We start from the raw sequence: 25059 nt of genomic DNA, 5'->3' as shown, positions 1-25059 counted from the left end.
CATCATCCAATGATTGTTCTGTGGTGAATGTGAAACTGATCTTCCTGCCCAGTTCACTTTATTAAATGCACCACCAAGAGAGTCACTAGCTGCTAGTTTCATCCTGCAGTGCCACAGAGACAGAGCTACTTTCTCACAGGTAGGTCAGGGTTGCACCATGCTGACAAAGAACAGAGCCTCCTATTACTGCCAATAGCCATGCTATGTGTGCAGGGGCGGATATAGGGCAGGGCGAACGGGGCGGTCGCCCCGGGCCCCGCGCTTAAAAAAAGCCCCGCGCATGTGCCGTGGCGCCACCGCGCATGCGCATGGTGTCACGGCGCATGTGCCGTGGCAAAGGGGGGGCCCCATGGAGTTATGCTGCCTGGGGCCCCGCAAAACAGTCATCTGCCCCTGTATGTGTGTTATTTTGATATACAGAGTACTTGTCATCGAGGTTGGTATTCTCATACCCTAGGGCCAGTTAGGGATAATCCATTGAAATGAATTTTCAGAAGAAAAGGAATTTCCAATAAATTGAAGTTTCCAAACTGAAACAATTTAATTTGTTAAACTGAACAACAAACATTTCATCTTCAGTTACTTTGACATTAATGGCATCTGTCTAAGGTTCCACCAGGACTGATGGGAGATGTAGTTTGGGCACTTTATGCCTCCATTCTCTCCTATTGGCCAGGTTCTTTGGCTGGAATGCATTTCCTATGAGGCTGTCCCTTCTAACTGAGCCATATACTTTGCCATGAGAGTCAAATGTGTCATGAAACAAATTTATAAACATTTGGAACAAATTGACAACTTAACAGTAGCAAGTCACTGGGACCAGACATCATTCACCCAAGAGTTCTCAAAGAACTCAAATATGAAATTGCATAACTATTAACTGTGATTTGTAACCTCTCCTTTAAATCATCTTCTGTACCTAGTGACTGGAAGATAGCGAATGTGACGCCAATATGTAAAAAGGGCTCTAGAGGTGATCTTGGTAATTACAGTAAGTTTAATGTCAGTATTGGACAAATTAGTAGAAACTATAGTAAAGAATAGAATAATCAGACACATATAGATGAACATAATTTGTTGGGGAAAAGTCAACATGGTTTCTGTAAAGGGAAATCATTCCTTACTAATCTACTAGAGTTATTTGTGGGGGTCAACAAACATGTGGACAAGGGGAATCCAGTGGATATAGTGTACTTAGATTTCCAGGAAGCCTTTGACACAGTCCCTCACAAAAGGCTCTTAAATTGTTATGGGATAGGAGGGAAGGTCCTCTCATGGACTGATAACTTGTTAAAAGATGGGAAACAAAGGTTAGGAATAAATGGTAAGTTTTCACAATGGAGTGAGGTAACTAGTGGTGTCCCCTATTGGTCCGTACTGGGACCAATTCTATTCAACCTATTTATAAATAATCTGGAGAAAGAGGTAAACAAAATGGCAAATGAATTTTAATGTGGATAAATGCAAACTAATGCACACTGGAAAAAATAATCCCAACTAAACATACAAAATGATGGGGACTAATTTAGTTGTAACCACTCGAGAGATCTTGGAGTCATTGTGTATAGTTCTCTGAAAACTTCCACACAATGTGCAGCAGCAGTCAAAAAAGCAAGTAGAATGTTAGGAATCATTTAAAAAAGGATGGAAAATAAGACAGAGAATATCTTATTGCCTCTATATAAAACCGTGGCACACCCACATCTTGAATACTGCATACAAATGTGGTCACCTCATCTCAAAAAAGAGATATTGGCATTGGAAAAGGTCAGAGAAGGGCAACAAAAATGATAGTGGTTTGTAACAGCTACCATATGAAAACAGATTAAAAAGACTGGGACTTTTCAACTTAGAAAAGAGAAGAGTAAGGGCAGTTTCCTAGTCTCAGGCTAAAGGGAGCTGCCTCACTACCGGGGCCTCCATCAGGCCAGATAGTAGTCACAAGCCCAGCCCACAAGTGTGGGGCCACTTACAGTTAGGAGCTCAGTTAATATGGTCCACACCCTAGGTCAGGGTGGCAACAAACAAAATAGTATCAGTAGTACAGGGGCTGGGCCATGACAACAGGTCAAGCCACCACTTAGAGAGCCATGCCCATAACTGGGATGAGGCAACAAACAGTTTACAAACCACATCTATGCAGTAAGGGCTGTGGGCATTCAGCAGGTGGAGCCCATAGTCTGTGAAGCCCTGTGTTGGGATGCAGTGGAGTGAGCGGGCCAAGGCGAGGGGTGGTGGGAGGGGATGCAGGCCCGCTCACTCCACTGCATCCCAACCCAGGGCCCTAACAGTGGCAGTGCAGGCTGATGCTTGGTCAGCAAGGATCCTGGCCACAACATGCTGACCAGGTCAGTGGGGATCCTGACTGCAACACGTTGCCCAGTTGACCTCCATCTTCTCAGCCAGCTCAAGTCGGCTACCCCTAGGCTGCTTCCTGGTCCCTCCCCGGGAGTCTACCCGGCTCCACGACTGATCTGTGGGGTCCTCCAAGGACTAAAATGCTGGCAACATGTTCATGGGCTCCAGATCAGGCTTGGGAAGGGCTCCAGGTGGACCAGCCCAGTCTTCAGGGCCCGGCGAGGGTCCTGGGGGTCCCAGCAAATCTTCGGGGTCTGGCAGCGGTCTTGATGGCCCTGACAAGTCATCAGGGCCTGGCAGTGGCCTTAGCCAGTCTTTGGGGACTGGCAGAAGCCCTGGAGGTCCACCCCAGTTTTCCTGTTGAGGGCAGCATGGCTGGGCCTTCCTCCTCTGGAGCTTGGGCCAAGCGTCTGATCTGCTCAGCAGCTATGATCCAACTGAGCTCTGCCTCTTATACTACCAGACTCACTTTCCTGCTTCCTATTAGTGGGCTGGGTGAGTCTGGTACCACCCACCAACGTGTCTTAGAGGGCCCTTCCTCTTCCGGGTCAGAGGGGGGTCATGCTGCTATTCTAGACTGACTCCAGGTGGATATAGAGATCTATAAAATCATGACAGGTATGAAGAAAGTGAATAAGGAAAAGTTATTTACTTGTTCCCATAACGTAAGAACTAGTGGTCACCAAATAAAATTAATAGATAGCAGATTTAAAACAAACAAAAGGAATTTTTTCTTCATGTAGTGCACAGTCAATCTGAAGAACTCCTGGCCAGAGGATGGTATGAAGACCAGGATTTTAACAGGATTCAAGAACTAGACAAATTCATGGAGGTTAGGTCCATCAATACTTATTAGCCAGGATAAGAAGAGATGGTATCCCTAGCCTCTGTTTGTTAAGCTATGTCTAGACTACAGGTGGTTTTTTTTTTTAAAGGCCTTTTTTTTAAAAAAAAACTTCACCTGCCTCTAGACAGCCACCATGTTCTTTCAAAATTAAATCGAAAGAACGCAGTAGCTTTTTCAACAGTGGTAAATCTCATTTTACAAGGAAGAACACCTTTTTTTGAAAGACTTCTTTCAAAAGAGCTCTTTGGAAAAAAGGCGTTCTTGACCACAAACAGGGCTTTTTTGAAAGAGAGCATCCAGATTGCCTGGATGCTCTCTTTCGAAAAAGCAGATCGCTTTTTCAGAAAAGTTGTAGCTGTCTAGATGATCTCTTTCAAAAGAAGCTTTTTCAAAAGATTCTTTCAAAAAAGCTTCTTTTAAAAGAACCGTGTAGTCTAGACGTACCCTTAGAGCTTGAGAATGTGTGATGGGGGATAGGTCACTTGCTTCTCTGTTCTGTTCATTACCTCTGGGGCATCTGGCATTGGCCTATTGGCAAATAGTATTCTGGACTAGATGGACCTTTGGTCTGAGCCAGTATGGCCATTCTTTTGTTTTTATGAAAGGTGTAGTCTAGGAAGGCATACTGGCACCTGGGGAAGAATGAAGTTACCATGAGGCACCACACCACCTTCATCAGGTGCAGTTGAATATCAACCTGAATTGATATGTTTTGACATTTCTAAACTAAATTTTTGGAAATGTTTCATTTTGCAAAAATAGTTTTATATTTTGACTTTTCATCCTGATTTCACCCTCCTGGTTCACAACTTTTAAATTTTCACTCAGTTCTAGTTATTTCTACGCTGAAGCTACGCCCCAGAAGGCTTAATAGCTTATGACACTACCCCTGGGGTTGTGCCTCTCCAAACCACCGTATAACACAGAGCCAGTCCGTAGTATAAACACCCAAATATAGCCCTGAATGTGTTTTGTAGCAAAGGCAGAATTAAAAATTGATGTCAGATTCTGTGGCAGAAAATTCAATAAATTATTTAAGGAAACAGTGTTAGTAAATTTAGTCATAGTTTATATTTTATAGAATTATTTAAATGAGGCCTTCATGATTTGAGTTGTCAGCTTCTTCCATTCCTCCCCTGCCCCAGAATCTAGTGACAACTGAATAACTTTACATAAAATAAGGCCTCACTTCAACTTTGATCTCTCCACTAGTTTTATACCGAAACCTTATAGACATTAAAAAATTTAAATATATTAAGTTTCATTTAATTTTCATTTTCCATACAAATTCAAAATCTCAACAAGCCGGCCCTTGTATTTAAGATATGGAATACACATTTTCATCTTAGTTAAGTTCCAGGCTCTTGTGACTTTCTGTATGACTTTGTGTAATCATTCTGTGACCGAGTTTCCCATCTGTAATTAGGGATAATAGTACTTGGTTTCCACCATACTTTTTTTTCCTTCTCTTTGTATGATTTGGGGGGCCGGGACTCTTATTATGTGTTCATACTGGGTCTAACAAAATGGGTGGTTGTTTCAGTGAGGCCAAGAAGCACTCTCATAACACTGTGTATATTTCTGTATAGGCTCAAACTCACCCAAATACACGAGAAAATTTATTCTGGCTATATTTTCTTTTAGCTAAAGAAGTATGAACTATTTAAAAAAACCTTGTGAGCATTTCAGTTGTGAGAACTCCAGCCTAATTTTGCAAAATCCATGTGAAGACACTGCTACAACAGTTTAGCATCTGTGTAATCAATGTGAAAAGGACACTGTTCCTCACGATCATATATTACTCTTCAGCAATAGTGGTATCATTTCTATTATGTTTTATCCTGAAAAATCTTCATCTGTAGACATGTTTTACATTCCGTTTTTTTGTAATCTATGAATTCAGGTGTGTTTAGTAGTGTCAATAGACTGGAACACTGCAGATTACCAAGGGGACTTCAAAATGTCATGAAAGAAGAATGACTGTATTCCAAAACAAGCTGCGTAATCCCCTAGGTTCTGGCATGCTTGACTATGATGAGTGTTACTAAGCATGGAAAACATTTCTGAAAAGTTAATTGTATGCTGTGTGTGAGTGTTAGAGAAAAGTCATCCACTTGTTCCAAAGGGCTTAACCTTTTTTCAGAAGTTAAATCTGGCACAGCGGTCCATATATACAAAAGGTTTCCTTTTTCCCCCTAAAGATTACACAAGGAGAATTTCTCCTTTACTTGAAATGCTCTTTTCTTAGTGTAAGTATTCATTGCCAATGTTAATTTATTCAAATACACCATAGCTCAGTAATATTAAGTGACAAGTTATGTGTTATATGGAAATAACACACATTATGGTTCACTTCATGTCTTCAGAGACCAAAGCATTGGGTTATTTCACATGGACGAATGCTCAAAAGTGTTTGCCCTTATGGATAAAATAGAATACATATAACTGTTTATAACTGTGCTTAAAAAAACAGCAACCACGAGTGTGGACCTTACCATAATCATTCTCACCTTTGTCACTTCCATATAGGGTCACTGTTCAGAATTCTGCCCAAAGTCTATGGAAGAGCACCCAATGATATCAATGGGCTTTGGATTACTTCCAGGTGAGGTGGTGCCGATGTAATCTGATACCTTGCTTGGCCCTGCACTAGTCCCCTACAAGCTTCTCAGTATGAGACAAGTCATTAGTAATGATCTATAATGAACTCATCTAAAGCCCATTTAATTCAACAAGAGTCTTTCCATTGACTGTAATGGGTTTTGAATCAGGCCATCAATCACTCTATGACTTTGGATAAACAATGAGGAGTCCTGTGGCACCTTAAAAACTAACCAGTTTAGTCTTTAAGGTATTAAAGGACTATTCATTGTTTTTGCAGATACAGACTAACACAGCTACCCCTCTAAGACTTATCTATATGACTTTCACCATCATCATCAACAACCATGAACTCAACGCCTGTTGGTGTCCGATGCCTCCCTCACTATTTCCTTCCATCTTTCCTTGTCCTGTGTGGAGTGGTTTAATTTCTGTAGATTAGCTCTGCACCAATCTACTATATCATCTACCCATTCTCTGTGGGGTCTGCCTCTCCTATTCGGACCATTCACTATGCCAGATACCAGGGTCTTGACTTTTCGCTCGTCGTTCATTCTGCAGATATGCCCAAATAGCTGTAACTTCCCTTGTATAACCTTCTGCAGTAGGTTCTCTTTCAGCTGTATCTTCCTATATAATTCCTCGTTGGTGACCTTCTGCATCCATCCTACTCTCAGGATCTTTCTACAACAACTCCTCTCAAATGCGAATATCCTTCTCTTTGAATCTTTCGTTATCACCCATGTCTCACATATGTACAACATGCTGCTAAATACACACATTTTCAAGATGCTCAGCTTCGTTCCTAAGCTAACCGCTTTACTTTTCTAGATTCATCGCTTTCAAACTCACTCTTGCTTTTGCTATTCTAGTCGCTATTTCCTTCTTACATTCTAGATCATACATCATGTCGCTCCCCAAATACGTGAACTTCTCTACATTCTCTAGTTCAATCCCATCTACGTTGGTCTTCCTTCCCATTTCCTTATTTCCAAATACAATTGTCTTCTTTTTATCGATATTCATAATCAGTCCATACCACTTCTCTTCCTCATTTAGCACCTGCACCGTTTTCACTCTTCATCTTCCTCGATGATAACTATATCATCCGCAAACCTCATGTTGTTTGTTCTCATCCCATGCACTGATACCCCTTCTACCTCTACTATCTTGTCCATAGCTCTCTCTAGGTGTATGACGAAGATATTCAGCGATATCAGATCTCTTTGTCTTGTAACTTTACTCATTCTAAACCAACTTCCCAACTCTCTGCATATTCTCACCACTGCCTCTGCATTATCATTGATAAGCTTCAACAACCGTATCAGTTTGCTATTCACTCCATATGACTCCAACAGCGCTCACATCACTTCTTATATATACTATCAAATGCCTTCTGAAAATTGACATAGCAATTGTAGATGTTCTTGTTTTCTCACCGATCTTTCTCCGCTATTAATCTTAGTGCCAATATCTGCTGTATGATATTTCTATCTTTCCTGAATTCCGCTTGCTCATCGACTAGATGTTCTTCTATCTGCAATCTCAATCTCTGCATCGGTACCATCATGAGCATCTTGCCTAGATGACTCGTTAAGGCAATCGTTCTGTAGTTCTTGCACTCCAACACACTTCCTTTCTTGTATATTGCCACTAGCACAGATCTTGTCCATTCCTTAGGTGCCTTCCCTTCTTTCCACACTATATTACATAGTCAGTGTATTTCCTGAATCATACTTTCTCCACCATATTTGATCATCTCTCCCATGAGCTTATCGTTTCCAGGGTTCTTATTGTTCTTTAGTTGTTTCACTGCTCTTTCTACTTCCTCTTAAAAAATATCAGTCTCGCTCTTGATTCTCGGCACAAATTCTCAATCCACGCTCAGCCACAGCAACAGAGGTCAAATGGGCTGATGAAGCTCAGTGTTGCAATATTTTTTTTTTGGTCTGGGGCTTGTGGTCAGACTCTTTTCAGTGGAGTGTTATTTGACCTGGAATTTGCTATTCCTATTGGCTTATCACCGCTCTAGTCTTTTGAGTTGTAGGGAATGCTTCAATCCCCAACTCTTGCACTGGTGTTTTCTAGATACGATGTATTTTAATTTAATAATTAAATTTGTGCCTCCATTTGTGAATTACATGATTTAGTTTTATAAGGTTGTTGAGCATCAAAACCAATAGTGTAAACATATTGAAGTGCACATTGCTGCACAAGTTATTTACACCTTTGCACAGACTTTTTAAATGTTGGGCTGAGTTCTATAAATGGTGCTAATGGTATGCAAAGGACAGTGAACTTCTAGGTCAAATTCTCTTTCTGCATATGGGCACTGATGCTGCACCTATTTAATGCATCAATTAAGTTGGTTCTTGCTGCATGAGAGCTCTCAATTTGCTTGTGTTGCAAAATTCTGGGGAAAGATGATCATATCTCCAGCACAACCCATCCAGTTCCAGCTGAATTTTACCTCCTACATAACACTTCCAATATAGAAAGTATTTCAAGGGGGAAAAAAATCTTGCATGGATTAATGTATTTATTGGTTGTCAAGGTAATCTTTTGGAAGCCTCTCCAGCAGAAAGATATCACAAATAGAAACAGGTAATTATGAAAAAGTAACTCTCAGACTTCAAGGCAATGAAAACACATTTCAGCTTGTTTTTAATTGTAATTTCTTTTGTCGTGTTTCTTTTTTGTTAACTGTTTGCATTATTATTTGTAATATGGAAAAATCAAGACCAATTGTCTCCTTGAGGAACTGCCAGCCCATTGTGCTAGACCCTGTACAAACACATAGCTCCGACCCTGACTAGCTTGGCATTCTTAAGTTATTTAAATTTTAAGCACAATCTTGTTTGAATCATGTGCTTGAATCCCATTTACTTCAAAGAGTTGTAAGCATGTGCTTACAAATAAGCATATATTCAAGTGTTTAGCTGAATCAAGACTTTAATTTCTGAAGAGATATGTCATGAATATACGAAATAGGGCATGACTGTATCATTTTGGCAGAGTTTAGAGTATTGGTGGGGTGGGGAGTTGCACCATCCTAAAGGACACTTAGCATATCAAGAATGCAGAGACCATGTGCTTTTCAGCAGTATCTTCATAGGTCACCAAGCAAGCTTTGGGGGCTAAATAAATAGTGATAACTCTTTAGCTTTTACAAAAAGGATTTTTGGGAGTGAAAATAGTCTCTGTATAAGACACTTCAACAGGCATATCTCAGGTTAACAGCAAAGTGAAGACAATTAAAGTCAAATATATTCAGTCAATATCGTGAGTTCAGTTTGGTTAGTTTTTGTTTAGAAGAGGAGCTCCTGAATTCCATATTGCTAAGTCTAAGAAAATCTCACCACCTTGTATTTCACAGACTAGGAATGAGAGTGAATGCAAGAACAGACAGCTGAAACTCTGCCATAGTGATCTGTGGGTTATCTGAAATCTAGCAGCATCAGAAAAGTATTTCTAGATATTGTTACGGAAAAGTCTATGATTGTGGGGGGTGATGGGATATGCTTCAGCCAGGCCTTGTAGATAGTAGTGGGGCACTCAGAATGGCACCAAGGGTGCAAGGGATTTCATGATAGAGCAGTAATTGCTACACCTACTAATAGAGTATGTTCTCCCCACCCCTCTGCAAACTGTGGTATGACAGCCGTGATGAAAAACTGGGTAAGATTTGTGATACGCTTTTAAGATCTAGGCTCCACAGTTTTGTCCCAGCTTTCATTGGACTATTAATTTTCAACCAGCACACCACTGCTGCTTTTTTGATAATTTCTCCGAAGCAGGATGGAGAGAGAACTAACTTTAGGACCTGTGATTAATTGATACCAAATGATCCCTTATCTAATCAGTCTAATCTAGTCTTTGGTATTTCTGAGGCACCTCTTATCTTTGGGTCAGTGGGAACAGTGTATAGTTAGCACCCTTGAAAATCATGCTCTTTGTATCTAAGCATTGATGCCAAGTCAAAACAAACTGGTCAACCCCTGCTTCACATATGTTGCAGTCTGCCCACCCTGGGTTAATTCTATATGTTGTTTTGAAATCTCACAGAGCTCAGGAGGTTACATTCAGTTTTGAGATCTATATTGTACTTTCTGCTTTATGACGTAAGGCAAATTAGAGCCAAATCAAGAATGTTATGAGTATAGATAACTTTTTGAGACTAAGGAGAGATAATAGGAAGCAAAGCTTGAACCATCATCAGAACTTCAAACCAAATCTTTGAGTCTTGAAAATGTTCTGACTGGTATTCCCCCTAAATTGTGTTTCATATTTCTGCCCCTTTGTCTTTCTTCAGGGACTGGAAATAAAACTGCCCACAAAGTAGTAGGCTGTTCTTGTTGTATTTCTTAACCAACTAGAAGCAAAAAGGAACAGCTGTCTATTTCAGGCATATGAGAGCTTCAGGCTACTTTTGCAGATCCAAGGTATTTGGGTACTGGTATCTCAGATAAGTTAAATATTTGGGGTGCAATCCTGGCTCCATGTAAGTCAACTGGATGATTGTTATGGACTTAAATGGTGCAAGAGTTTCGGGTGCTTCACCAAATCTACTTTTTGACATTCACCTATTTCTAAATTAGGCCACATCTTCACTCTGCAGAAGATTGACACTGCTGAGATCCAGTTAAGAACTCATTAAAACAAACTCAAAGGGCGTTCCCGCTGGCATCCAGTATTCCTGCTCTGAGGAAAAGTAAGGGAAGCTGATGAAAGCCTTTGCTCCCATCAGCCTCCTGCTGGTGGGATGCTGCCAAGCTTTGTTTAAGGTAAGCTGACTCCAGCTATGTATTCTACATATCTGGAGTTGCGTACCTTAAGCTGAGCTGCTGGGTTTAGTGTAGTCCTGGCCTAAATTATAGAATTCGCTTTCAGAAAATATGTGTTTAGTCCACTATTGTCAATGATTTATTCTGTGGCATTGTGCAGATTATTGAACATCTCCATAACCCATCTCCAAATTGGAGATTTGGTACTTAACCACCTTTTTTAAGTGTTTTGAGATGAAAGAAGAAAAGTAACTAAATCACATTATCACATTTTAATAATAAATTATAGGATAAGAGATTAAAACATATGTGGTCTTTAAATCAGGACCAAATGAAAATTCTATTAAGGCAATTTCATTCAAATAAACTACGTATCTTTTTTTTTTTTACTATATGCTAATCTGGTGTTGGGGTACATTAAACCATAGTCAGTTGTGTTTTATGCAAGAAAAAAAATCCTTATACCTCTTTTCTTAGAAAAGAAATCTAACATATTTTATAAGAAACCTGTCTCTTAGTATCTAAGTGCACATTTCTTCCATGCATAATTCCAAATACTGATTAAATCACTTTGTTTAATGGTGTTCATATTGGAGGATCAAACTGAAATGTGGAGGAAGAGGATGAATGTCGTTGTAATCATACCAGAACTGAGTTTGCCCTTTTCTCCCCCTTCTTTTTATTTGCTGCAATCCTACATGTGGAATTTAAGTCTGTTCTGCATCTTGGATAGAATTACACTGGCCTCTTGTCTTCATTAGCATCTTTTACATTTCTTTCCAAAATGTACTGAGTTTTATTACATTTATTGTAAGTTCTTCAGGCTATGAACAAGGCATAATATAAAAACCTTTATTAAAATTTCAATCCATTTTAAATAACCCAGGTCTCTCCCTTTACAATATACCTGATCTGTGCAGTAATGAAGTTATCCTTCAAGAAATGCAGAGAGGTTTGGGGTGGGTTTTTAAAAATGCTAAAAGCTTTTGCCTTTTGATGAGACCATTGCACAATGCACCCATTTCACCTCCTGCAAATTGCCTTGGATTAGCATTCTGATTTCAGTTGAGGAATAACATTAAATGCAAAATTTTCATTGACTGGAAAATAAGCCATTTACTGTGAGGTTTTCAAACAATCAGCTAAGGGCTTGTACAATACAAGCTTCTTGTACTGTATGCAAATGCATGTTTAAAGGGATTGGTGATCATAATTCTTTATAATTCAGTGTGATATTGTATTCCATCACCGGCAGCTTAATTTATTTCTTTTACCATCTGTTCTTTTTCTTTCTCTCTGCCAAAAAATCAATAACACTCAATGAGCAAAACTGAGCTGTTCAGCAATCTAACTGTAGCGTTTTGTTGTTGTTGTTCAGAATACATTGACCTCATTCTTACATTGGTTTGATTTAATTAACAAGCCCTTTGGTTAATAAAATTGAGCAGAAGAAAGTGGAAATGCCAAGTATGTTGTAACCTGTCTATGCTACCATCACTGCAAACTAAATCAGGCCATAATCAGCTTTTGGTTGCAGACAATAGCAAAAGCTGCGTAATATGGGTCTGCATCTTAGTCATAGATCCATGCAGACTATCATTGCTAGGGGTAGAAACAACAGCCTGCAGAATTATGGAGAAGTAGGGTCAAGGACTGTCTTATCTTGCATGTATTGTCCTTACCTCACTCATACCCCATAATGTGCCTTCCATGCTTACACAATGCTTCTGCAGTTTTAGTGAACCATAAATCACAGTTCCTAAGGCTGATAGTACCCAGATGTGGAGAGCTTTCTTTAGGACCCTCATGCTGTAAATTATTCATGCAAAGAAGGTTGAAGGGCCTGATAGTCCCAAACATATTAGTGTAAGCAGGCACTCCTAGAGTCAGATCAGAAAAATTACTATGTTTGCATGTACAGAGCCTAGAATTCTTGTACTGAGAATACAGAGGCTTCTCACTCATAGGCTGGCATAGGTGGGATTCAGTTGTAGCTCTTTGGCTCACCTGTGAGTTGTGAGTGATGGATTGCAACCTCCCAATGTCCCACAAAAAACCTATATTTTTTATTGTTTGTCTGAATGCCACCAGAAGGCCCTGGTCATGCTCTTATTCAAATTAATCGCAAAGCTTTGATTGACTTCAAAGGACCAGGCTTTATGAAAAGACAATCATTGTAATAAATATGCTACAAGAGAAAATGAATTTAGTTATGCATGTTTAAATTGACTTCCCCTCTATACTCTAAAACCATTTTTTATTCATATTGATTGTTATTAATGTAACTATTCTGGATTTCATGCTAACATTCCATCCATACAGTGCAGTACGTTATTGAGACCTGTTTATCTGCATCATTTTATTCTAATGGTGGCTAAGATACACAAGACTAAAATTTAGAAAAACTTAAGGCAGGTATTTCTGAGAGGATGTCTACCCCGTGAGAAAAGATCAGTGATATGGTTGCACGTGTCCTCTAAGTTCAGTACAGCTGGCAGTTCCTCAAAGAGACGCTATTCCAGGCACAACTGCAAACTATTTCAACTGAAAGGAAAGAGAGGAAGAATAGTAAGAGGTCAGCGTGTATACAATAGGAGTTCCTTGGTTATCTTAAAATCAAAGGGAATCCCCATCCAAAAGTGGAAAGTGGTCAAATTGAGAAGGATAATTACAAAAGAACAGCACAAGTACATAGGGACCAAATCAAAAGACTAAGGCACAAGGACATAAAAGAAAATTACAGGAGATTCTTTAAATACATTAGGAACTAGAGAGAGGTGATGAAAAGTGTAAGTCCTCTAATAAAGGAGCACTCATATCTGATGAAATCAAGAAAGCTCTTATGTCTATTTTGTTTCAGTCTTCACTAAAAAGCTTAATGGCACAATTAATATTGACAGGTTAAAGTATTTTGGTAACTTACATGTATTCAGGTTAGCAGAATCTGACAAAGTTCATCCTAGAATACTCAAGGAACTATCTGAAGCACTCTCAGAGCTGTTAGAGGTTTTCTAAGGTGACTGCTGGGGGACAAGGGAGGTCCCAGAAGCTTGAAGAAGGGCAAACATATCTTTAAAATTGGAAGGAGTATCCAGGGAATTATAGACATCCACCTAACCTCAATATCGTGAAAGATACCCAAGCAAATTATTAAACAATCAGTTTGTAAGCACCAGTAGGATTATAGAGTTGTAAGAAATAGCCAGAATGGATTGGTCAAGAACAAGTCATGCCACATGAATTTCATTCACTTATTTTATTGGATTACTGACCTTGTCTGTGTGCAGTTAGTGCCAGGGATGAGCCACAGACCTTCTAAGTTTGGCAGTTCATAGCCTCAGCACCTCTAGACTTGCCTTGTAAGGTATGAAACAAAACAATTGCTTAATCCTCAGAACCCCTTTCATTACAAATTAAGCACTCAACATAGTGAATAAAGAGGAAGCAGTAGATGTAATAAACCTTGAATTTAGCAAGGCCTATGACAGAGTTCCTCATAACATTCTCATAAGCAAATCTGGCAAATGAGGACTAGATGAAATTACTATAAAGTGAGTGCACAGCTGGTTGTAAGATCATCCTCAAATAATAGTTATCAGTGGTTTGCTGTCAAATTGGAAGGGCATAGTTAGTGTGGATCCCACAAGGGCAAGTCCTTGCCACTCTTGGATAATAGAGTAGAATATGTGCTTATAAAATTTGCAGATGACACCAAGCTGGGAGGCGGTAGAAGCACATTGGAAGACAAGTTAGAAATTTAAAAAAATGACCTTGACAGATTGGAGAATTAATCTGAACTCATCAAAAAGAAACTCAATTAAAGCAAGTATGTTACATAGGAAGGAAAAAATCAAATGCACAGCTACAAAATAGGGAACACCTCGCTCAGTGGCAGTGCTGCTAAATGGTATTGGGGGTTATAGTGGACTACAAACTGAATATGAGCCATCAATGTCATGCAGCTGCAAAAAAAAGGCACTTGTGAGGCTCCAGCTGGAATGCAATGTCCACTTCTGGGCACCACAATTTAGGAAAGATGTGAACAAATTGCACAGTGTCCAGAGAAGAGCAAAAAATGATGTCAGGGTTAGAAAATGTTCCCTATGAAAAAAACTGGGCATGTTTAATCCTGAGAAAAGAAGACTCAGGGGCTACAGTAAGTTTTCAATATGTTCAGGGCTGTTATAAATAGAGCAGTAAGAAAACAATGTATATGTCCATGGAAGGTAGGACAAGATGTAATGGGCTTAATTTGCAGCAAGAGACATTTTATATGAGATACAATGAAAGCTTTCTACCTATAAGAGTAGTTAAACTCTGGAATAGGGTTCCAAAGCAGGTCATGGGATCCCCATCTTTGGAAGTTTTAAAAAACAAGCTGGATACACATCTGCCAAGCAAAGTCTAGGTTTATTTGGTCATGCCACAGCATAGTTCTTGGGGTCTTTTCCAGTCTTACATTTCTGTGCCTGTATAACTTGGGCTCCCAGGACAATGAATCCACAATGTAGATATTCAGACTTAGGGTGGAAACCATGCTCCGAATCCCTGTGATGGGGGAAGGTCCCAGAGCCTGGACTGCAGCCCAAGCCAGAAGTCCACATTGTACTATTTAGCCCCAGATTCTATGCCCAGTGAGCCCCATGCTCTGAGTCTCAGTGTCATGGGGTATGTTTAACGACCGTGTAGATATTTCAGAAAACCTAGTGGACATAACGATTATTATCTTCAGGGAGTCTAATAATTAGGCAAAGGAACATTATAGAGAAGAGCCACAATGGGAATGCAATGAAAAAGAATCTTCCCCTAACACTGCTGGTATTTAAAACCATCTGCAGAAGTAAGATATCCACGTTAAGAGCCCTGAAACTGAAAAGGGGAAGTGGAAATAATAGAACTACTGAACTAAATGTAATTGAGAGATTAAATAATGAGAGACAAGGTGGGTGAAGTAATATTTTTTATTAGACCAAATTCTGTTGGTAGAAAGGACAAGCTTTCAAGATGGCAAACAGATGTGATGAAAGACAAGTGTCTACCAGAGAAAATGCAATACTGCTTTTTGCTGTTATCACAAGATGCACCCTTTTGTCAGATAGCGATTCATCATCACGTGCATTTGCCTTCTACACCTATCACCGGGGTCATGCTGACAATGCTCTTTTCCCTTGAAGTGTCATTCATCTTCCCAGACAGTTTCAACATGCTTCTTTGAAGTTGTGTGTGGGGCTGTCTCTTATTTTTATCCACCCCCATAATATACTTATTCTCATCATATCTGTTAGTTTCAAAGGATAAGCAACTAATGTTGTAGGTTTAGCTGCTAGAAATGGAAATGGGGTGGAGGGAGAGGAGGAAAATATTACACTTTAGTTTGATTTGATTTAATTTCCATCACAGAAAGGTAACTATTTCTCTGAACTACTAGGCCTCAGTTCTAGATAATACGACAAGTCTCATTCTGACTGAAGCCCATAGAACCATCTGTATACTAAAGTGATCTGTTGGACTGTAGCATGCATTAACAAAATACAGGACTATGTAGCACTTTAAAGACTAACAAGATGGTTTATTAGATGATGAGCTTTCGTGGGCCAATGTAGCATGCATTGTTACTGGTATTTTGGCATTACTAGACTGGGGAGTGTGTATGTCATGCTAGAAAATATCCCACATTTTTTCATCACCAAAATGCAAAACCTATCCTTTGCATGCCATTCTGTCCAACGTAGATCAGTTGTTCAACATGTAGATTGCTGTGGAGATGATAGGATATGTTGCTTATGGTAGAAGTTGATTGCTTACTACATAGATGAGTAAGTCAAATAGTTAGATGCTTGAGTGCCCGTGTCAAAATAGTGTTTACTGTTTAAAAACAGCTGGTAGCACCAATCAGGAGCAGGACAATGGTGATATTGTACTTGGGGGACACCCCTCCTTCTGAGAAATCATTTCATGGAGTCCATTTAATGAGCTTTCTATTCTGTTTTATTAAGTAAACCCCTGGCCCTCCTGCTGGATAATAAGGACAGGAGGAGTAGTTTTGTCTCAGTAATTATTGCACCAAGCAAATACTACATATATTCATGCAGGACTGTAAAGAAAAAGTGAATTATGGAGCATTTTTAAGTGCTTTGATTAGATTTATTTTTTCTCTATACCAATGGTTCCTGCACTGCAGTGTATATAACAATAATTCCTATTATAGAGATGTTTGGCAAACTGGAATGGTTTGTTTTCCACAGAGTTATGTCTTGTAACCAAATTCTACCATCCAATCAGTTAGATAAATCAAACTAAAGGGATAAAAGACCTCAGAGAGGCATTAAAATAGTGTTCATTATCAAATTTTGACAAATATTCATGAAAGTTAATAACTTGCCAACACTGGACTGTGGTGGAGTGCACTAATTACTTATTTCAGTTTTCATAATGTCTCCATGAAATATTGTGCAAAAAATGTGCCATTACTACTTAAGTGGCAATTGTGTCCATAGCTCCAATCACCCCAATTATGAGCAAATATATGATCAGATTAACAGAAACTGTTCATTGATGTCTGTTATTGCCATGAAGTTACGTAGTGAAAACATCTCATGCTGTTTTTCTGCACTATCCTTGTATTCTGACATTTTTAAACAATCATTCATCTATAAAGTAAATAGTATTTATTATCCCTACAAATGGATGGATCAGTGGTTTATGGATACAATGGCTATGACCAAGAATCAAGATATTTGTTTTCTTCAGTGCAATAAAAGAAAAAAAATAGCAATTAAATATTTAAACAAATAGAGTATTATGCATGGTAAAGATAAAAATATTCCTAAGCCCTCGTGGAATGATACTTTGTATTACAATACACCTGGTGTGCTAGGTGAGTGGTTTCAAACTTTCATATGGTGACCCTTTCACACAGCAAGCCTGAACGTGACCCTTCCTTAAACATTACAAAAATGTGTTTTAATTTATAACACTATTATAAATGCTGGAGGCAAAGCAAGGTTTAGGGTTGGAGGCTGACAGCTCCCAGCTCCCATGTAATAGCCTTTTGAGCTCCTGAGCTGTCACAACATGTGGTTTGAGAACCCTGTGCAAAGACACCAAGGACATGTTTACACAGCAGGGCAGAAGTCGAATTAAGATACGCAACGTCAACTGCGTCAATTGTGTAGCTGAGTCAAAATAACTTATTTCTACTTTTGGGGCCGTTTACACAGCAGGAAGTCAAGGGAAGAATACTCTTCCTTTGATATTTCCCTTACTCCTCATGAAATTAGGGTTATAGGAATTGGAGTAAGAAGTCCTTCTGCTCGACATTATTTTGAAATAACATCAGTTATTCTGAAATAACACTAGCATGAAAACATGCCCTAAGAGACCATTTCTGTCCTGACAAGTTTACAGCCTCAATAGACAAGACAGGCAAGAAAAATTATAATCCCTATTGTATAGATGGGGAATTAACAAAGATTAGATGACCTCAAGTCACACAGAAAATCTATAATAGAACTGGGAATAGAACCACATCTCTGTTACCTCAGAATTAGATTAATACAACATAGTCTACCTGAAGCCAATTCTGAAGGCTATTTGAAATCACCTCTTGATTATGGCTGAAAGTCAATATGCTGATTTTTATCTACGAAGGTTCAAATAATTTGAGTCTTGTGGTTACACTGGAGGCATCCCCTCTTCCTCTGCCCTATACCAAGCTCTCCATTTACCTGGAATTCTTCATCTCTCTCCCCCAATGACTGTTTTTTATGCATTGTGGATAGCTGCACACTTCATGATCATCCCCATTAATATGACTTCCTAGCTACAACATGCCAGCATTTAAGAAAATGGTGCCCTTGGAAAATTTGTGTTTTATTGCCCTTTCTTTTATCATACCATCCCACTTTTACTTCTGTGTTGCTGCCAGTGGCAGCACAGTTGTCAGAGTTGGGCACTTAGCCTGCAGATGCCACCCTGGAAATCCACCTACAATAGCCTTGCAACTCCCTTTTGGATCAGGACCCAAAATTTGAGAAATGTGTCTCAACTTCAGATGCCCCTCTTTCATTGGCTCCCTGGGTAGGTGCCTACATTACCAGCCCATAAGGTTGGCCCTTGCTACAACCTTCAGCAGTATAAAAGGGGTCCTCCATCTATTCACCTCAGAGAAGTGGAAAAGAACATCATTCTTAGAGAGCACAGACATAAATTACCCTTCTGGCAACTCAGTAAAATGGTCTTCTTAGGTCATTTAGCAAAAAGTTCATATCTCAAAATGGGAAAATGAAGTCACTTGAACACCTTTGGCGTTGTCTCATCAGCAGCCCACACTTCAGTGACATTGGTTTGCATAGAGCAGATGACTCAGGAGACTGCTACTGTTGTGCTGATCCCTACAGCAGAGGTCCAGAACCAAAGTTACTTCTGGTACCAAGAGACCTTGTGGTGACCACATAGTCTCAGTCACCATTGCTCTGCTGAACTATTACAGCATCTTTTACTTCAGTACAAACGACCAGTTTTGCTACAGTATCAGTCAGCCTTTTTGGTTGATAGTGTAGAACATCTAAATGGGGTAGCTCTACCATTAGAGGAGAAGTGCTCTACTTTATTTCTCATTTTCAGGGCACAGTAGGCAAGTATCCCTGCTCCCATTCACCTCATTCCCATGAGTCCTTCTATCTGACAGAGAAACCAGGAGCCGCCACTGCAAATACAGACCCATGTGAGAGCATTTCCCATGGTAACCTTCAGTCCTTCCTCCTAAAGTATGCAAACTTGCCTTGTTGGTATATGAAACTATAGAGGAGGCCTACCTTCATGGATGACCCCTTCCCAGAGTAAGCTCTTCCTTCCCTCACAAACTTTGTACTTTACTCACAGAGGGGAAGCTGTCATAGGCTGACCACATGCCCAAGGACAGGAAAGTGAAGAAGAGTTGCTACAGGAGACAGAGGAGCGTACGGTCCCAGCATATGGTCCTCTTCCTCACCAGGCAATGCAGTAATGTCCTTTACTTCCACTGAGCAAGGCAATTTTCAAATATTTCTGGAACTTCTGCATCATGTGACATGCCTGAAAAATTTCTGTGGCCTCAGAACATGAAGCTACTGCACTATGCCATGCATGGAAAGCTTATTATGTCTATTACTGTGGAGGTACTAGAACCAGCCCTCACCCCCCAAAAAACAGCTGACTCAGTATCAGTGGCACCTATGTCTAAGAATGCAGGCAGCAGCTATCAGGTTCCTATGTGCACTGAGTGTCAGGATCTCTGATATGGCAGCAGTGTGTGAAAAGTCCAGAGAGAAGGGACCTCCAAAATGACTCAATAAAAACAGTTTATAGGGCAGGAAAATATACCATCATCAGATCTGCAGATGTGCCCCTCAAGTTACTAGGCACTCCTGGTAAAGTATAACTACTTACATTGGGGCAAGATATGACTGTTAATAGAGAGACTCCCTCAAATAGAGAAGGAGGAAGTAAGATTACTGTATTAGAGGGACACCTAGAAACTCACACATCACTACTAGCAGGGTAGAGTTATCAGGTGCTGCAGAACACTCAGTGGCTACCTCCATCTCCAGGTGCAGGGCTTCAAAGCTCATATTTCAGGAATACCAGGTGATCCAGATGATTGAGAGATTTTCTTTTGTAGGCTACAACCAGTTTAAATATGATCTGATGCAGCACTGTGCTTTTTTGAAAGATTTAAGAGCCATTCTTGGTCCCATAGAAGAAAAAAGGCCAGGTCATACAAGACACAGCTCTTTCATAACTATAAACCGTGTTTGATTATTATAGAGTATGACAGCCACCAAGGGAATTCTGAATGAAGGCCCTCTGCCTCTACCTTCTCTACTATGTACCCTGCTTAAAACTCCTGCTACCAGACTTGATGCCAAACAGAACTTCTGGAGACCTCCTTCACTGCACTCTTCCCATCACCACCACCACTCTTTTGACATCTACCTCTTTTGTTTTTGAGAGTCCTGGAATTAAATGATCTTATACCGTGGGACCTTAGAAATCATACATGGGAGTTATTTTAATACATTTCAGACCATTCCCAGCCCCTTCTGCAGGGATCCCTCTCTTGAGATAATGTTAAAACAAGAAGTGGGGCACGTCTAGACTACATTTTACTTTTGAAAGAAGATATGCAAATTGGTGGGAATTTGCATATCTTCTTCAGATTGCTTTTTCAAAAGAGTTTTTTTTTTTTGAAATAGCAAGCAGTATAGGTGGTTCTGAATCTGTAAACCTCAATTTTTGAGGAAGAACATTATTTTGAAAGAAGATTTTTTTCCCAAAAGAACCATGTCTAGACTGCTTGCTTTTTCGAAAAAAAAATCTTTTGAAAAAGCAATCGGAAGAAGATATGCAAATGCCCACTGAATTTGCATATCTTCTTTCAAAAGTAAAACATCCTCTAGACGTGCGTGTGGATTCCCTTTTTCCACAGCTTTCAGATTTAGACGTGCCTCTGTGGTTTAGAGGGGAGAGGTTTACTCTGGTTACTTTCTAATCCTGAAGTAGTAATGGGGCTAGCATCCCCAAATTCTAGATTTGATACATTTTAATAGAATCATCTCTGGTTTCCAATTCAGGCTGGTAAATTGACCTCTATGATCCCATCATTTGATCGGCATGAATGTCAACCTACAAGAGGGATACTTCCACATATCAATTCAAGCAGCACACAGCAAATAAACCCAGGCTGTCAGCTCTTGCACCTGCAGAGAATGAGTGGCTATTGCTTAACCTTTCATCCTGTCTGTTTAAACAGGAATCTGGTTGTAGTGCATCATTCTATGAAACAGCTAGATTAGATCCACTCCACTGAGGCTCAGGAGGCTTCTCTAAGGAGCATTCCCATCTCACAAATGTATAGATCAGCCACACAAAGATCAGTCTGCTTTATTCCTTAATTGAGGTTTGTGGATCTGACAGCTGCTTTGACAGAGCTGTACAGCAGTCACTTGTTAAAAAGGACTTCTGCACACACACCCCTGATTATGAGGTCACTTCTTGTTAGTCACTGGAAGTGGAAACCAGGGAGGAAATTGCTTGAAGGAAAATAAAGTTACTGTCACAGGGCAGGGCTTCTCCCCAGCTTTCAAGCACTCAGTGCCATGCCCAGTCTCCTTTAGGAACATTTATTCTCTTTAACAGAAGCATGCAAATAAATTGAAAACAGTATTTTGACTCCTTTTTGCTCAGATTTCAGAGCCACCCCTCCCAGATTCTCTGGCACTGCTACTCCTGGAAGCTTCCCGGGTCTAGTCAGCTCTGCTCCCTTGCTAGAGCAGTACCCTCAGGACTGCTTCCCTGAGGTCCAGTTTTCTTGCTCTTAGGGAGCCAGTAATGCCGGAGCTACCCTTTACCAGGCAGAACTGCCCCAGTCACTCCATTCCCCCTCTCATTTCCTGCCCTCTAAGAGCACCTCTATACAGCAGGGCTAAAGTTGAATTAAGCTCTGCAACTTCAGCTACATCAATTGGCGCCAGGGCTGGATTAAGGTATGGGCTAGCCAGGTAGCTGCCCTGGGTGCCAACCTATGGGGGACACCTGATGGCAGCTGTCATCATAGCTGCCATCAGGCACCGCGCACCCGGATGACGGATCACGGGCTGCAGTAGCTCCCAGTGGCCATCCTGCAGCAGCTGCCTGGGGCAGGGGGGCCGCGTTAATCCCCGCAGAACTGGCCAACAGCGCCATTGCCCCCGCAGCTGTGGGGCCCTGCATGACCAGCCTCAGCCCACCCTGGTCGGCCCCGGGCTGTGTGCCAGCGGCAGTAGCCAGGCTGGGCAGTGCCGGGCACGTGTGTCCTGCTGCCGCCAGCTCTGCGCTCCCTCCACCATACGCTGGGCAGGGGCGGGGCCGCACATGCACCCTCTTCCAACCTGGGGTGCAATGAAACTGTCTGCCTGGGGCACCGGAATGGCTCGGTTCAGCCCTCTTTGGTGCTGTCTACACAGCAGGAAGTCGAAGGAAGAACACTTTTCCTTTGACTTCCCTTACTCCTTATGAAATTAGGGTTACCATGTGTCAGAGTAAGAAGTCCTCCAGCTCGACATTATTTTGCATAATGTAATGTAGACAGGTACTATGTTATTTCAGAATGATGTCAGTTGCTCCAAAATAACGCTGCTGCTAATACCTTAACTGACTTTTATAGGCCCAGGTATAGCCCTGCTCCATTTTCTGTATTGGGGTCACCAGATGTGACATAGGCGAGCTAGCTTCAGTTCTACACAAGGGAGCAGCTACAGATTGACCCTCTCTAGGGACCTGACCAGTAGCTGAACCAGAGAATTTGCTGAATTGCAGGAGGTCAATATTGTTTAGCACCATTACTAACATTTTCTCTGCTTACTGGGTTCTTAGAAGACAGTTAGGGGTAATTAGAGCTAAATAAGAGCACAGAACACTCAGAGCCAGTAGTAGGGGCTGTAAACAAACTTTATGGGACCACAGGAAACTTGACCATGCCCATAATAAGTGGATTTCTGGCAGCTAAAGCCATGCTGGATCATGGATGTTGCCAGACAAGAAAGTGTAAGACTAGGAGGTACATCCTGTATTATCACTCCACAGCATCTGCTGGTTTTACTAAAATTGATCTACTAAATTACTCTGGGTTCTAGTACTTGCGAAGGGATTGCTCTCCTGCTATTTTCAGTGAATGCTTAGCTATTTCCACTATGTAAACATCCTACTCACAGTAATCCAGTAAAGACATAGGTGCAGACTGTTTATTTTGAGAAGTAAACCGCTCAGATTAGGTGGGAATTAGGATGTTGATCCAGATACTGCTTACTATTATGCAATATTCTGCTGTGTGAAAATCTTAGATTGTCTATTTCATTTTACTCTGTCTCACTCTCCATTAAATAAAAAGTATCCTTTTTACCTAGCAAATAGCTTAAGGCCTGATTCATGAAGGAACAGAAGCACATTTAAAGCATTAGACACATGCCTAAACCCGGCTGACTTTGGTGGGAGTTAAGAGTTGCTGGACACCTGAGCAAAGTGTCTGGGGGGCGGGGGTGGTCTGGCTCTGCACTCCTGGAAGGGGCAGGGCCTTGGGCAGAAGGGATAGGGCCAGGAAAGTGCTTCAGTGCTGTCTGGACCGCACCATGCCCCCTACCTCCAGGAAGCTGTTAGCACCACTCAGACGATGCTGCCCACAGCTCTGGTAGCAATTTAAAGCACTCAGGGCAGTTGCCTTTTTGCCTTCTCCCCCCCCCCCCCCGCCCTTGTTCATGGGCCTGCCTATACACATTTGTGAGGTCTATTATTTTTTATCATCGGATCTAGGGTAATAGGAACTAAGAAACTGTGTGTTAGGAGTTTTGTTATAGGTGAGACTGGTAGTACTGCCAATTATTCAAGTTGCCCAACTGTTTCCCTTATCAGACACTGGTTTTGGTTGCTTATAACTTTTTCAGATTGATTATTTGGGCTGAAATTTTACATGCTTGGTGTTCTACATCAAGCTGGTGTTTTTGTTTTGTTTTGTTTAATTTCAGCCAAAACAGTTTGGCAGATTCCAAGAACGAGGCTAGGAGAAAATACAGTATTCTGTCCATTTAAAAAAAAAAACTTGAACTTTCAGGGCCAAGAATCAGGGTTCTGTAATTAAGGATACCTGTGGACCTCTGCCTCATTTCAGTCAGAAGTTGGAAGATGTGGAGTGAATGAGGAAGGGGATTGCAGGAAGAGAAAAGATGGTCTTGTGCTTAAGGTAGTTCAGTACTGAGCTGGAGAATTTGATTGTGTCCCTTCAGCTACGTCTACACTGCAAGCCTCTTTCGAAAGAGGCTTTTTCGAAAGATACTTTCAAAAAAGCCTCTTTCGAAAAAGAGCGTCTAGACTGCAAGCAGTACTTTTGAAAAAGCAAGCCACTTTTTCAAAAGAGAGCACCCAGGCAGTCTGGATACTCTCTTTCAAAAAAGCCCTGTTTGCATTCAAGAACGCCTTTTTTCGAAAGGGCACTTTTGAAAAAAGGCGTTCTTCCTTGTGAAATGAGGAGTACCCGCCGTCGAAAGAAAAGCCACGTTCTTTCGATTTAATTTTGAAAGAACGCGGCTGTAGTCTAGACGCAGGTGAAGTTTTTTCGAAAAAAACCCTGCAGTCTAGACACAGCCTTCCTGTGCCACAGAGTTCCTGTGTGTTGTCAAGCAAATAATTTAAAGCAAACTTGTCACAGGTAGTCACTAACTTTCTGTTCCTCAGTTTCTGGATGTTCAACTTCATGCCTTGTGGCTGGCCCACTGACAGGGGGGCAAAAAGGGCAATTGCTTGGCAGCTGCTGTTACTGAGTGGCTCTGAGGGCTGGGGGGTGGGTCCCAGGGCCATGCTCTGGGAAGCACTGAGGGCTGGCTGCTCCTGGCCTTGCCCGTTCCACATGAGACCCCACCCATTCCAGGAGCAAGGAGATGCCCCCCCACCTTGTCTACG

General features: G+C 40.9%; 1 protein-coding gene across 4 annotated transcripts in view; it reads left to right on the top strand.

The window, feature by feature from the left end:
• SEMA3A (semaphorin 3A) overlaps positions 1 to 25059 on the top strand; it is a 446406-nt gene that overhangs the window by 244562 nt on the left and 176785 nt on the right. Inside the window, exon 2 of one of the 4 annotated variants that reach the window (XM_075926310.1) lies at positions 5735 to 5810. The exons of the other annotated variants lie outside the window; for them this stretch is intronic. Within the exon in view, the coding sequence (XP_075782425.1) occupies positions 5765 to 5810 (46 nt within the window). The 5' untranslated portion in view covers positions 5735 to 5764. The remainder of the gene's footprint in view (positions 1 to 5734; positions 5811 to 25059) is intronic. 4 annotated transcript variants of the gene reach the window in all.

The sequence above is a fragment of the Pelodiscus sinensis genome, chromosome 1 (assembly GCF_049634645.1).
Source record: "Pelodiscus sinensis isolate JC-2024 chromosome 1, ASM4963464v1, whole genome shotgun sequence".
Taxonomy (NCBI): domain Eukaryota; kingdom Metazoa; phylum Chordata; order Testudines; family Trionychidae; genus Pelodiscus; species Pelodiscus sinensis.
This window is presented reverse-complemented; position numbering and strand designations above follow the sequence as displayed.